The sequence below is a fragment of the Neoarius graeffei genome, chromosome 28, assembly GCF_027579695.1.
Source record: "Neoarius graeffei isolate fNeoGra1 chromosome 28, fNeoGra1.pri, whole genome shotgun sequence".
NCBI classification, from domain to species: Eukaryota; Metazoa; Chordata; class Actinopteri; order Siluriformes; family Ariidae; genus Neoarius; species Neoarius graeffei.
The window spans coordinates 3770287-3785461 of NC_083596.1; the positions used below are offsets into that span (position 1 = coordinate 3770287).

At 38.6% G+C, this 15175-nt stretch overlaps 1 protein-coding gene across 1 annotated transcript in view; it reads left to right on the plus strand.

Moving 5' to 3' along the window:
• The window catches only part of brinp1 (bone morphogenetic protein/retinoic acid inducible neural-specific 1), a 225344-nt gene that overhangs the window by 143329 nt on the left and 66840 nt on the right, over window positions 1-15175 (plus strand). Inside the window, exon 5 of the mRNA XM_060912379.1 lies at window positions 2990-3095. Within this exon, the coding sequence (XP_060768362.1) occupies window positions 2990-3095 (106 nt within the window). The remainder of the gene's footprint in view (window positions 1-2989; window positions 3096-15175) is intronic.

The following is a 15175-nucleotide window of genomic DNA, read 5'->3' on the forward strand; positions in this document are numbered from 1 at the left end:
TGATGATAAAAAATATATAAGACAGACTTTCCAGACTTTTGTAAGCTTTTGGTCCTCTCTTTTGGCAGATACTTGAAATAAACAAAAACAAAAATAAGAATATTAGCTTGTATTATTTATTAATGCCTCAGGATTATATTTGTATAAACAGTAAATTCAATTATTAAAAGTATAACACACATTTTTACCATCATGTATTTTCATTTGCATATCTTCCAGAAATTTTCTTGCATTTTACTGATGAATTCTAGTTTGTTTTTCCCTTTGGATATTTAACAGTTATTCCATGAAATCGAGTCGTACATGAGCCGATAGCCGACGAGGCGAGTAGCACCGAGTGGGCTATAAGCCATGTACGACGAGATTGAGTGGAATAACTGTTTTATTCTATCCACATTCACTGGATTTTGAGAAACAGAGCATTTTTATTTTTATTTTTTGCAAATTCGATAAATAAAAACTTTATACAAAATGTCCAACAAAATAATTTCCGCTTAGAATGTAAAAAAAAAAAAAAGGCGAAATGACAGGAGCAATTTGTGAAAAATGTAATAATAATAATAATAATAATAATTCTTGAAAAATTAAAAAAGATACATTCTTGCCATCAAATACTTTCATTCCATATTTTGTTGCTTTTTATATTTTGGGGGTTTTCTTCTTCTTCTGTAGGGTTTTTTATGGTTGGCAAACCAACCGCCACTGACTGGGCTGGAGTGTGGAACAGGAGATTGGGGGGGGGGGTTATTCTTTCAGTTATTTCTGTTTCTTTTCAATACTTGATAACAAATTTTGGGGTTTTGTTTTCAAGTAGAGTTTTTATTTTGTCCTCAGTTGGATCAGCAACATGCGCCACCATTTTGTTTTTCTCCACTCACTGTATATGAGCTGATATCCTAGTAGTAGAGTAGCCAATCAGAGCACACAATTGCTCATATCCAGTGAATGTGGATAGAATAAAAACATATGTTTATTGAGCATGCATATTTATTTATTTTGTGTAGCCATGAACATACAGTGTACATACTCAGGGCTCGACATTAACTCTTTAATCCGTTCGTACAGTCAGACAAGCAGCAAGATTTTTCACGTGTCCTGACCATAACCTTTTTATTCCTATGTATTTACTAGTTCAATGAAAGGAAAGCGTTTAACAAAGTTTATCAAAAAGCAGGTATAGTTATGATCATCATTATGCTTTAATTTTATATATATATATATATATATATATATATATATATATATATATATATATATATATATATATATTGCAATATAACTCTAATTTTGCCAATAAGTAAAAACTATCCAATGCTCCATTATAGTGTGTGTGTTCTCTAACTCATTACCTGATCTGCAGTTTTAAGAGTTTGACTCACCTACATTCAAAGCTTCTGGAGGAAATAAAGTTAAATCTTGATTAATCGAGTAAAACCTGAAGTATAAATTAATTTAAAGAAAACCAGTTGGACACGATAAGGGTGACAGAATCATGTGAATCAAAACAAATCATGAGTGAGTTTGGCACTGTTGTAAAAAAAAAAATAAAATCCCCCGAAATATTTTATGACATTTGTGAAAGGTAATGTTAATGTGAACCATACAAAAGAAAAATACAATAAAATATCCAAATGAAATGAAGATTCACCACGGATATTTATTTTATTGATGTATTTGATCGCCATTTCTCTGATTTCGATGAAGTCTAATACTCTATTATTAGATATTATGACGTGGTTATTTTTACACACACACACACACACACACACACACACACACACACACACACCCCTGCTGTACTTGGCTTCCGCGGAATTTCATACACAGTAACACGTCCAGATCACTGAGAGGATTGAACTAGTTTTGTTGAAACTTTACTGATGTAACTCTTGAATAATTATGATAAAAATGATGATTTTTAACAAATATTCAGCTTGTCCTGTCAAACAAACATTTGGTTGTCCCAGAAAATTGGACTACCGTTATTGTCGAGCCCTGCATACTGTATACATCCAGAGTCCTTGGTATTAGCATAATGACTTGTTTTTAATGTTATGCTTCAATTCCCAACCTCATCTCAATCTGGATTTTATAAACTGTAGCAAGAAGATATTTGCAGGAAGATAAATTACAAACAGATGAAGTAATTTTTGCGTTCTGTTTTACTCGGTGAATGAGCAATGATACAATAATGACTTTTGCTATAATCGAGGATTTTGTCTAATGACCAAGAGCTTTTAATTTTAAACGGAGGTGCTTGTGCGGTGCTCTGACAGGGATTAGCTCTGGGGAAATACAGAAAGAAAGAGCATTAAACTTTGATAAATGTCAAGCTTTTTTGGCTCGGTCTTTCCCAAAGACTTTAACAGTCCTCCGCCGAGACGAGGGGAATCAGTCTGGACTGGCCGTTGGTCAGCCATTAATTAAGGAGGCGGTAAAAAAAGACAGTGTCAAGAGCCCTACCTTATGCTTAAATGCTAAAGGGAGGTTTGAATTGTCTAATTAGGCTGCTGACTAAAAGTTTGGTTGGTGGAACGCTTTTAACTTTCTCCAGGAAGTAATGGGCAAGTCAGGCTGTTTGAGGAAAAGGCCATTAGCACTTCACCTTCTTCTTCTTCTTCTTCTTCTTCTTCTTCTTCTTTTTAAATAAGCAGAAATAAAAATCCTTAAATGGTCTTTAAAAGGGAAAGGAGGCTTTGTTGCCAGGAGTGGGACCACCTGAATGCTAAAGTGCTTCAAAAGCTCTTCAGAGCCGTGAGGCACACCTTCACAGCTTCTCCATAAAATACAGATGTGAATGGAGAGGTTTTAAAGTGTAGATGCATCTCTATGACTCCCACATTCGTATTTATGAGCATTAGCAACGTTTGTATGCTTATGTATACGATGTGACTCATTTCTCTTTATCAGTCTTGTTTTGGTAATGTCTTTTCGGTCATTTGTCTCACATTTTTTCAAGTCTTTGCTTACCAGTTTTGCTTTGTTGCAGGTAACGGAGACGAGGACCGGCCCTCTTGGCTGCAGCACCTACGATAACCTGGACTCAGTGAGCTCGGTGCTGCTACAGAGTCCAGAGAGCAAACTACACCTGCAAGGTAAGTCTAAATCTATATCATCACTCCTGTTCTTATCCTGGAATTAAAACTCAATCTCTGGTGTAGCAGAGGTGGAAAAATCAGTCGCTACGGAGCCCAGGATGAGCAGATTTCACATCTGGGTTATTAGATTTGTGTTCATGTTTGCTCTGTGGCCTAGTAGGTTTAAGAGCCAGGAACAAAAAAAAAAACCTCAACATTTTATTGGCTTTTGCAAAAAAAAAATTAATTTACTACATAGCTTCATTTATACTTTATGCTGGTGTGACAAACCACAAGGCTTGACACTATACAGTATTTTATTTCTACTGCATTGATTAGACATTCGTTATATGTTTGTTAATTGGAATTTCCATCCTCTGGCTAGGAAAACCTCAGAAATGGTTAGGGATAAAGTTAGGGTTAGAACATAGGGCCCTGAGAGCTTAGGACCCTTAAAACATAGGACTCTTTGAACATAGGCCCTTGGGAACTTAGGACCTTGTGGATACAGGACTCTGGGGATATAGGACCTTGGCAACTTAGGACTCTGGGAACATGGGGCCTTGGGGACATAGGAATCTGGGAACTTAGGACCCTGGGGACATAGGCTCTTGGGGACTTTGGACTCTGGGAAAATGAGCCTTGGGGTAATAGGACCTTGGAAACATAGGCCCTTGGGGACATATGATTCTGAGAACATAGGACCTTAGGAAATTTGTACAACCCCGATTGCAAAAAAGTTGGGACAAAGTACAAATTGTAAATAAAAACGGAATGCAATGATGTGGAAGTTTCAAAATTCCATATTTTATTCAGAATAGAACATAGATGACATATCAAATGTTTAAACTGAGAAAATGTATCATTTAAAGAGAAAAATTAGGTGATTTTAAATTTCATGACAACAACACATCTCAAAAAAGTTGGGAAAAGGCCATGTTTACCACTGTGAGACATCCCCTTTTCTCTTTACAACAGTCTGTAAACGTCTGGGGACTGAGGAGACAAGTTGCTCAAGTTTAGGGATAGGAATGTTAACCCATTTTTGTCTAATGTAGGATTCTACCGTAGTTGCTCAACTGTCTTAGGTCTTTTTTGTCATATCTTCTGTTTTATGATGCACCAAATGTTTTCTGTGGGTGAAAGATCTGGACTGCAGGCTGGCCAGTTCAGTACCCGGACCCTTCTTCTACGCAGCCATGATGCTGTAATTGATGCAGTATGTGGTTTGGCATTGTCATGTTGGAAAATGCAAGGTCTTCCCTGAAAGAGACGTCGTCTGGATGGGAGCATATGTTGCTCTAGAACCTGGATCTACCTTTCAGCATTGATGGTGTCTTTCCAGATGTGTAAGCTGTCCATGCCACACGCACTAATGCAACCCCATACCATCAGAGATGCAGGCTTCTGAACTGAGCGTTGATAACAACTTGGGTCGTCCTTCTCCTCTTTAGTCCGAATGACACGGCGTCCCTGATTTCCATAAAGAACTTCAAATTTTGATTCGTCTGACCACAGAACAGTTTTCCACTTTGCCACAGTCCATTTTAAATGAGCCTTGGCCCAGAGAAGACGTCTGCGCTTCTGGATCATGTTTAGATACGGCTTCTTCTTTGAACTATAGAGTTTTAGCTGGCAACGGCGGATGGCACGGTGAATTGTGTTCACAGATAATGTTCTCTGGAAATATTCCTGAGCCCATTTTGTGATTTCCAATACAGAAGCATGCCTGTATGTGATGCAGTGCCATCTAAGGGCCCCGAAGATCACGGGCACCCAGTATGGTTTTCCAGCCTTGACCCTTGCGCACAGAGATTCTTCCAGATTCTCTGAATCTTTTGATGATATTATGCACTGTAGATGATGATATGTTCAAACTCTTTGCAATTTTACACTGTCGAACTCCTTTCTGATATTGCTCCATTATTTGTCGGCGCAGAATTAGGGGGATTGGTGATCCTCTTCCCATCTTTACTTCTGAGAGCCGCTGCCACTCCAAGATGCTCTTTTTATACCCAGTCATGTTAATGACCTATTGCCAATTGACCTAATGAGTTGCAATTTGGTCCTCCAGCTGTTCCTTTTTTGTACCTTTAACTTTTCCAGCCTCTTATTGCCCCGTCCCAACTTTTTTGAGATGTGTTGCTGTCATGAAATTTCAAATGAGCCAATATTTGGCATGAAATTTCAAAATGTCTCACTTTTGACATTTGATATGTTGTCTATGTTCTATTGTGAATACAATATCAGTTTTTGAGATTTGTAAATTACTGCATTCCGTTTTTTATTTACAATTTGTACTTTGTCCCAACTTTTTTGGAATTGGGGTTGTACTCTGGGAACATAAGGCTTTGGGGTCATAGGACTCTGGGACCATAAGACCTTGGGAATATAGGACCTTGGGGACATAGGACTTTGAGAACATAGGACCTTGGAAACATATGACCTTGGGAACTTAGGACTCTGCAAACATAGGACATTAGGAACTTAGAACTTTGGGAACATATGACCTGGGGAACTTATGAGTCTGGGAATATAGGACCTTGGGAACTTATGACTCTGGAGAACATAGGATATTGGGGACTTAGAACTTTGGGAACATAGGACCTGGGGAACTTAGGGAATTGGAAACATAGGACATGGGGAACTTAGGACTTTGGGAACATAGGATCTTGGAAACTTAGGACTTTGGGAACTTATGACCTTGGGAACGTAGGACTCTGGGAACTTATGACTCTGGGAAAATAGGATATTGGGAATGTAGGACTCTGGGGACATAGGACCTTGGGAACATTGATACTGTCCCATCAACAATAATGACAATGTCATATCACAACTTTATTTGCTTCAGATCAATCAACAGACACAATATTTGGTTAAATGTATAAAACTGACCAGACAGTTTGCTGTTGTGAGAAAATAAATACATCATAAGCTCACAATCATTAATCACTGAACCCTTCACCCTGTGGATGGTGATCGGGTGGAGTCATGATGGACGAGACCACGCCCATTGGAATAGAAAACTAGCTGCCAGTTTTTCCTCAAATTTTTCCCCAATGATTTTTTTGGCATGTATTTATAAAGCATTGTCTTCATTAAAAATGATTTATCACATAATTATCAGCTGTTTAGCTGCTCAAACATCATTCATTTTTCACAAGTAAATAAAATAAAATAAAATGAAATAACAGTGCTTCAGTAGAATAGCACAAAGACACAGCATGGGAGGAAAAAGTGCCTCATCAGGCGAGGACACAGTAATTGTGTTCTTGCTCAATTTATCATCCACTTGTACATCTGCTGTCTGTCAGAGAGAAGAAAGACAAGTCACAACTGCAATCTTAGTCCCAGCTCATATTGCTTTCAGCTTCATCTGCGCAGGTCTCAGTGCTCGAGATTTTACAGAATGACTGTGAAAGAGAAATGTTTTCCTCGCCATTCAGCTACGCCCCAGACACATGAATTCATCCTGAAGAGATTGCTATGTCTGTACAGATTTGGATAATCACATTGTCTGTCAAACACACTTTCAACTTTCTTCGGCTCATGGCTGAGGTATTTAAGATTATATTTGTGTGCACCTGCCGGATCGACATAGACATGTCTTGGTATAAAATTGCTGTCTCATTGTCATGATAAAGCACAGCCATCTGCAGACTGTGGATTCCTCAGCTAGCTATGGCAAATTATAGGTGGGAGTTTAGCATTCCGCTTCACCTGCAGAAGTGCCTCATTTGCTGGTAAAAGCAGCAGTTCTCCATTTCATTTTCAGTTGAAGTGCCTAAAAAGACATTTTGTGATCATTTATATTCAGTGAACATGTCTATCTAAGGTAGCAAGGAAGAAAGTCAAATATAATGCAAGCATTAGGCTGAAAGTTTCAGGTTTATCTTTATACCACAGCTAGTAATGAAATGTCTTTCGCATCAAAAATCTGTTTTCTTTCTTGCTTTCTTTTTTAATTGTATAAAAGTACATGTTCAGTTCTTCAGGCTTGCTGGTGTGGTTTAGGACACAGAGGCTGTATCATACCACATTGGAAGCATTTTCATGGTATATGAATAATGTGAGGGTGGCACGGTGGTGTAGTGGTTAGCGCTGTTGGCTCACAGCAAGAAGGTCCGGGTTCGAGCCCCGTGGCCGGCGAGGGCCTTTCTGTACGGAGTTTGCATGTTCTCCCCGTGTCCGCGTGGGTTTCCTCCGGGTGCTCCGGTTTCCCCCACAGTCCAAAGACATGCAGGTTAGGTTAACTGGTGACTCTAAATTGAGCGTAGGTGTGAATGTGAGTGTGAATGGTTGTCTGTGTCTATGTGTCAGCCCTGTGATGACCTGGCGACTTGTCCAGGGTGTACCCCGCCTTTCGCCCGTAGTCAGCTGGGATAGGCTCCAGCTTGCCTGCAACCCTATAGAAGGATAAAGTGGCTAGAAATAATGAGATGAGATGAATAATGTGTTTTGCTGAGGTTTTACAAGCAATACTAAACTGTAGGAGTCTTCCATCACTTCTTATAAAAATATCAAGAAACAAAAAATAGGAGAACATGAAAGAAATGGGAGAAAATTACTTCTTAACACACAGCCGATACTTAGAAAAGCGTATCATGATGTAACTAGAAGGCCACTCGGTAGAGTCCATACCTCCACCAAGCCATGTACTGTATTATCGACATTAAAATCAAAACATTTGATCCTAGGATAATGCTAAAGCTGTCCACCAAATTGCATCTAAATCTGTTCACTACTTTTTGAGTTACGTTGGGAACAGAAAAAAAAATCCTGGATCCACATACATATCTGGATTTACATCAAAACCTAATCAATTGTTCCTTGGCCCATGGCTCACCTTTCCTCTAAATTTCATCAAAATCCGTTCACTACTTTTTCGAGTTACATTGAGAACAAACAAACAAACAGAGGCAAAAACATAACCTCATTCAACACAGTCAGTGGAGGTAACAACAATCAGTGACGTGATGACATTTTTGAGAATAGCCCATGACCATAAACACTAAACACAAGACACACCCACTTTGCCATATCACACACCCACTTCACTACATGACACACCCCCTCAGCTAATTAACAGTTATTCCACGAAATCGAGTCGTACATGAGCTGATAGCCGACGAAGCGCGTAGCACAGAGTTGTCTATAATCCATGTACGATGAGATTGAGTGGAATAACTGTTTTATTCTATCCACATTCACTGGATTTTGAGAAACAGAGCATTTTTATTTTTATTTTTTGAAAATTCGATAAATAAAAACTTTATACAAAACGTCTGACAAAATCATTTCCACTTAGAATGTAAACAAAGCGGATAAATGACAGTAGTACAGTAATTTGTGAAAAATGCTATAATAATAATTCTTGAAAAATAAAAAAAGATACTGTATGTTCTTACTATTAAATTCTTTTATTCCATATTTTGTTCATTTTTTGGTATTTTTGGGGGTTTTGTTTTTGAGTAGAGTTTTTATTTCGTCCTCAATTGGTTCAGCAACACAGTCTGCCATTTTGTTTTTCTCTACTCACGGTATATGAGCTGATATCCTACTAGTAGAGTCGCTAATCAGAGCACGCGATTGCTCGTATCCAGTGAATGCTGATAGAATAATAAACAATTATTGGACAAGGTTTAGCAAAATATCGTTATTCATTAGTGGCGAGCAATTATTCATGAGTGGCGATGCTGAAGGCAGAGGCAAATAATTGCTTGCGAGACACTAACAAATCACGGTATTTTGTAAAAAACGAGTTCAATAATTGTTTTATCATTCAATTTTTTTAAAATTCTGATCATAATGTTTGAGTGATAAGACGAAGTAACTGTGCATGAGCAGACCATTATTTGGAGGCAGTTATTTTCAGTTTGCTCAGCTAATAAAAACAACATAAAAATAATTTGAATGTTAACGTGTGTAACTGCCGGAACCCTAACTGTAATAATGTTGGCGTAGTGTGCAAGATGCCGGTTCAGCAAAGTGGGCTTGCTATGTAGTAAGCGTGTCGTGCAAGTACTTTTGCATCCACAGTTAGACCTGCTTGAAGTTTTCTGTAAGGAGATGTTTATTTCATGTTTATGGAAGGAGTCTCCAGTGTCAGCGCTTTGTATCAGTCAGAAGTGAAGCTGTAACTGTACGGTTTCCGACATCTTCAGGACAGAAGCGTTTACACTTCTTTGCGGTTTCTGCAGAACATGATAAGCTGCATTTTTTGTGTCGTTAGCTGAGAGAGAGAGAGAGAGAGAGAGAGAGAGAGAGAACAAGACTAGTGGCTAAACAGCTTTTTATGCTTGCTATAATGTAAGTGAGAAGAGGAACTCGCTTATTTCAGAAGCAGGATTTCCATTAACCTGCTTTGACGCGTAATTTGAAATTGCGAACTTTAAAAAAAAAAAAGAGTAATGGAAACGTTAAAAATCGAAAACAAAACCCTCCAAAATTTTGCAAAAACGTTGATAAGCTCGCATGAGTTGCTTTTTCAGACAATTCCATAAAGTGATATTTTGTAAAATTGAAGCAAATTCACATTTTTCACATTTGATTAAAACACTCTCACGGCTAATGTGGTGGATGCAAACGAAATCACTGTGCAAATGTGAAGTCTCGGAGATCGGAATGAGTATCACAAGAGGAGAAAACTCGACTTTAAATTGCAGAATGTCACTGCATGGAAAAACGGAACATTCACAATTGTGTTTTGTCGACAGAAAAAAAAAAGCTTCAGTTTTGCACAATGGAAACCCAGCTGTAGCCGCATCACAGCGTTCAGTGTAACTATAAATGAATAAAAAGTACTAAAAAGCATGATGTGTTGTCCTTTAATCAGTAAATTATTGTGATTGTTGGGAAATGATTGTGGGGTAAAAGGAATAAAACACTTTGGGACATGTACCATAGGAGCTCAGTTTCATCACATCATCCAGTAAAGTTTTATTGCTTACTTTGCTAAATTTTATTTAAAAAATTAAAAGATCTAGCATGATGTTGTATCCCAAAAACTTGGGAATTTATTTGTGGAATAATATTTTTTTACTCTTGGGAAAAACAAAAAACAAAAGCAACTTTATATAGATGGATATATATATATATATATATATATATATATATATATATATATATATATATATATATATATAATTCTATGCTTATGGGTACTGAAATGGGGACATGAACTTATTTTTAAAAATTCACCTAAAACCATTTCTTTTTTTACCATCAGGTCACAAAACATGTAATCTTTAATGAATGATATGTTAAAAGATAACTTTAATTTTCTGAGATGTAATAAAAACATATTTATATGCCAAAGTCAAGCCTATGAGTTCCAAAATGATGTCTGTTCCATTACTTCTGTTACGATTGTCCATCTCGCGTCTGTTACAAATTAATTACAATCTAGCTCTATACCATGTTAATCTTATTGAAAGAATGTGTATGTTTATTCTACTACACATGTTTATTAATTATATTTGCTAAAACATCACCTTCCTATGTTTCAAAAAGTAATTCTACATTGTTAAAATTGAGAATATATATGTCCACAACACTTCTGTTACCTTCTGACTTTGGCATATAAATATGTTTTTATTACATCTCAGAAAATTAAAGTTATCTTTTAACATATCATTCATTAAAGATTACATGTTTTGTGACCTGATGGTAAAAAAAGAAATGGTTTTAGGTGAATTTTTAAAAATAAGTTCATGTCCCCATTTCAGTACCCATAAGCGTGGAATCACTCATATATATATATTGCACATAATATCATGTACATCTGAGTTCTGATCACACCATCCAAAAGCCTGAGATTTGCTCTGTGTGGTGATGATGAATATTTAATTGTTAGCATGATGGACAATGCTGTTAACAGGGCAACTCGGTCCATCTTTCATCTGTCCTTCATGTCTTTTTTTCTTCCTCTCTGAACGATTTTTTTTTTCCTCCAGCGATGTAACAGCTGGAGAGAATAGCCTTTGATGCTATCGGTCATTAAGCTTCTTTTAAAGCACTGTAAACAAGTGATGACAGCACATCTCTGTGGTTATATGGATTAGCCATCTGGCACGTCATAAAAGTAATGCAAATTGTTGATGCATACGCGAGTTTAATGGTGAGAATGGCTGCTAGAGAAAAGCCACAATGTGCTAGAAACAAGAAGATACATTAACCTGAAGGGGAAAAACATGGCTGCCATCTTCTCAGAACTGGGAACTTGGATGGATGGATGGAGTGATGGATGATGGATGATTGAAGTGAACCAAACAGCAATTTAAAGGAAATGTCTCGCAAATAAACAAATTGAGCTAAAAGTCGGTCTTTATGTCTGTCCTTTATAAAAAAGCTGCATGTTGAATTTGTTCTTAACGACATAACCACTAAAGTGATGAAAATAGACAGGACTATTTTTTTGTCAGGGAGGCCGGCATAACTCCATCGTGTGTGATGTCATTTTCCGCGAGCATAGAGGAGGTGTACAAGTGCATGCTGTACTAGACTATAGTATAATATTATGGTCTAGCTTGACTTCTCGGTCAATTTGTTTGCATTTCTGCACAAAAATGATGGCAATGCAGGATTAGAAAAGAAATCAAAATAAAGTAGTGGCCAGTTTATTGCCTGTTTATCTCATCTCATTATCTCTAGCCACTTTATCCTGTTCTATAGGGTCGCAGGCAAGCTGGAGCCTATCCCAGCTGACTACGGGCGAAAGGCGGGGTACACCCTGGACAAGTCGCCAGGTCATCACAGGGCTGACACATAAACACAGACAACCATTCACACTCACATTCACACCTACGCTCAATTTAGAGTCACCAGTTAACCTAACCTGCATGTCTTTGGACTGTGGGGGAAACCGGAGCACCCGGAGGAAACCCACGCGGACACGGGGAGAACATGCAAACTCCGCACAGAAAGGCCCTCGCCGGCCACGGGGCTCGAACCCGGACCTTCTTGCTGTGAGGCGACAGTGCTAACCACTACACCACCGTGCCGCCCTGCCTGTTTATTTAAAAAAAATATATTGACCTGCTTATCTTTCATGCGTTTGATGTGTGACACAGTGTGCTGTCATGCCGTCGGTGTTTTGTGGTGAAACAAAGTCGGGATCGCTTCTGGCTTCAGTTGTTGTTTCTGCCTCATGTCTCGCTTCTTCCCAGTGATTTTTTTTGTACAAATCCTCCACAAATCCACAATCTTCTGTAAAACATTCACTGCACAGTTCGCTGCTTTTTCCAGGAGTAAAGTTTTCTCGCTTTACTTGATGAAGCCACTCGGACAAATGCCTCAGATCCTTCAAAGGATAGCCATGATACCATGACAGTCCCGGTGCATTTACCCACCCTTACAAAAATTAACCATGGTTTTACTATGAAAACTAACCATGGTTTTACTATGGTTTATAGTTATTCATGGTTTTCATGTTTTTTTGGGTAACCATGAAAACCATGGTGCATTTTACCTCAATGTTCACTTAAATTTTTAGGTTCTAAGTAAATGTTAATGTATCTGGGCTGTTAATCGAGATCCTTCTCTAGAGCATTGACTGTTGGACGAAAGCATGGTAATACTACAGTTAGTGCATCCTTTTAAAAACCATACTATCCCTTTTTAAACTAATTTCATAGTTACTATGACCTATTACACATACAACTATGATGCTACCACAGCTACTGCAGTACTATGGATCTCTCATCTCATCTCATCTCATTATCTCTAGCTGCTTTATCCTTCTACAGGGTCGCAGGCAAGCTGGAGCCTATCTCAGCTGACTACGGGCGAAAGGCGGGGTACACCCTGGACAAGTCGCCAGGTCATCACAGGGCTGACACATAGACACAGACAACCATTCACACTCACATTCACACCTACGCTCAATTTAGAGTCACCAGTTAACCTAACCTGCATGTCTTTGGGGGAAACCGGAGCACCCGGAGGAAACCCACGCGGACACGCGGAGAACATGCAAACTCCACACAGAAAGGCCCTCGCCGGCCACGGGGCTCGAACCCAGGACCTTCTTGCTGTGAGGCGACAGCGCTAACCACTACACCACTGTGCCGCCCAGTACTATGGATAAACCACAGTAATACTATGGTTGGTTCATAGTACTTAGAATAACCATGAGATACCATGGTAGAATCATGGTTACTACATAAAAACCATGGTAAAACCATAGTAAACCATGGTAGATTTTCGTAAGGGCTTTGAGAAGATATAGATGAAGACACTCGTCCTTCACAAACCACTAGAGTTATACTACTTAAAATGTAATACACAGACAAAATAATGCCTGATAAAAATGGATGGTGATAATAGCTCTGGCTGCACGCAATGGCGGATCCAGGGCGGAATGAAGAAGACGTGCGGAATCCTACGGTATGTCACGCAGCGTCACCCTCGTTTTCATCTCCTAATACATCCATCCAATGCATCTGGCTAATCCAGTACGGCCACGCCCGGGGAAATGACCCAACGGACTGATGTTACAACTTTAACATGTTTTTTAAGCTAAAGTCTGCATAATTTTTTTTTCATCTAGAACGTCTTGTTTTAATGTATAATGATGGCATTTCATAACCCCGTCATTTCAAAATTTCCTGGTTAATCACTTTGTCATTTTCTGATCATGGTTGTGTCTGAAATCAGAGCAGAAACTGAAAGTGGTTTTATCATGCTTTGGTGTTTTGTTAGAAATACAGGAATTTGGAATATTCTTTATGACGACCTGAATTTAAACATGCATTTTTAAATCTACCATGATGAATTATTATTTTTCTGCTTTAAATAATTATGAATGCAACAACCTTCGCACTTTTAAATCTGGATGTCTGAAATGTAATTCAGTCCAGAGTCTTGCACGTCCTGTCTTATGTTGTTGGTCAACTATTTTGTTTATCATCTATTTTTTTTAAATACCTTGAGCCCACAATAATTGTGTAACGCTGTTGTGTTTACCCTGCCATGCATATGTCTTTTTTTTCCCTTTCTTTACCTTGTAAAGGTTTTACGACTTATTTTATTAATTTTAGGAACAATGGCGAAGCTAATAAAAAAAAAATCAGGGTTCTCCAGATGTGTGTGTGTGTGTGTGTGCTTGGCTTTCTCACTTCCCCTCTGTAGTACGCTGCCTGGCTCTGTAACATAACTACATATGTGATGGTGTGGTCATGTGGTCCAGCTCAGCCAATCAGACTGTGAGAACTGATCAACAAATACGGTGTTACTTCCGGTCATACGAAACCCAAATCGAAGACAATTTCGTGGTGGAATAATTAGATTTGTAGCAAATTACGGATAGCGGAGACGATATAAACCGCTTGAACATTGAAAGGCAAGTGTGTCCCCCCCCCACCCACACACCCCTTCCCCAGGATTGAGTAGCCGATGCCTTGCGGATGTCTCTGTAAATAAATAAACAAACAAACAAACTAATTATTAGGATGGAGGCTCTGATACAGTAGAGATGTGACCAAATCCAAATATTTTACTTCTGTTCTTCTGACAGATTGTTGCACTCCGACAACAAGAGACCCAGGTGTCATGTTCGCATCCTTGCTAGTGAGCGTATCTGACCCCCTGTCTGTCCCCTGCAATTATATGGTCATGTTTTGATTCACTGCTGCGCCTCAGAACCCAAACACCACAACAGAGCCATAGCGCAGGTTAGCTGACATCACGTCGGCGCCTGACAGATCGCTGTTTAGTGTCGTAACACAAACACCAAACACAGACTCCTCATACGATCAGGAAAAAATGGAAACACAAAAGGCTGATGGAGAATATCCGTGAAAACGTCTGACATTTCAGAAAACAGTCATGACATTTTCCAGGGAGTCAGCAACACATGTGAACTGTGGCGTGCCTTATTTTAGTGAGACGCAACATCATTAAGGGTTCTTAGCTGAGCCAGGAGGTCTGACTGACACCGAAATTTAATGGAGAAACAAAGGCGCGATCACGGCAGTTTGAGTGAAAGTGAGGTTTCTGTCAGCTCTCATTAGGCACCAGACTATTTTATCTGTATTTAATAACAAATTACAAAAGGTCACTATAAGAAGGATTGTTGGAGCCATTAATAAAATTGCATT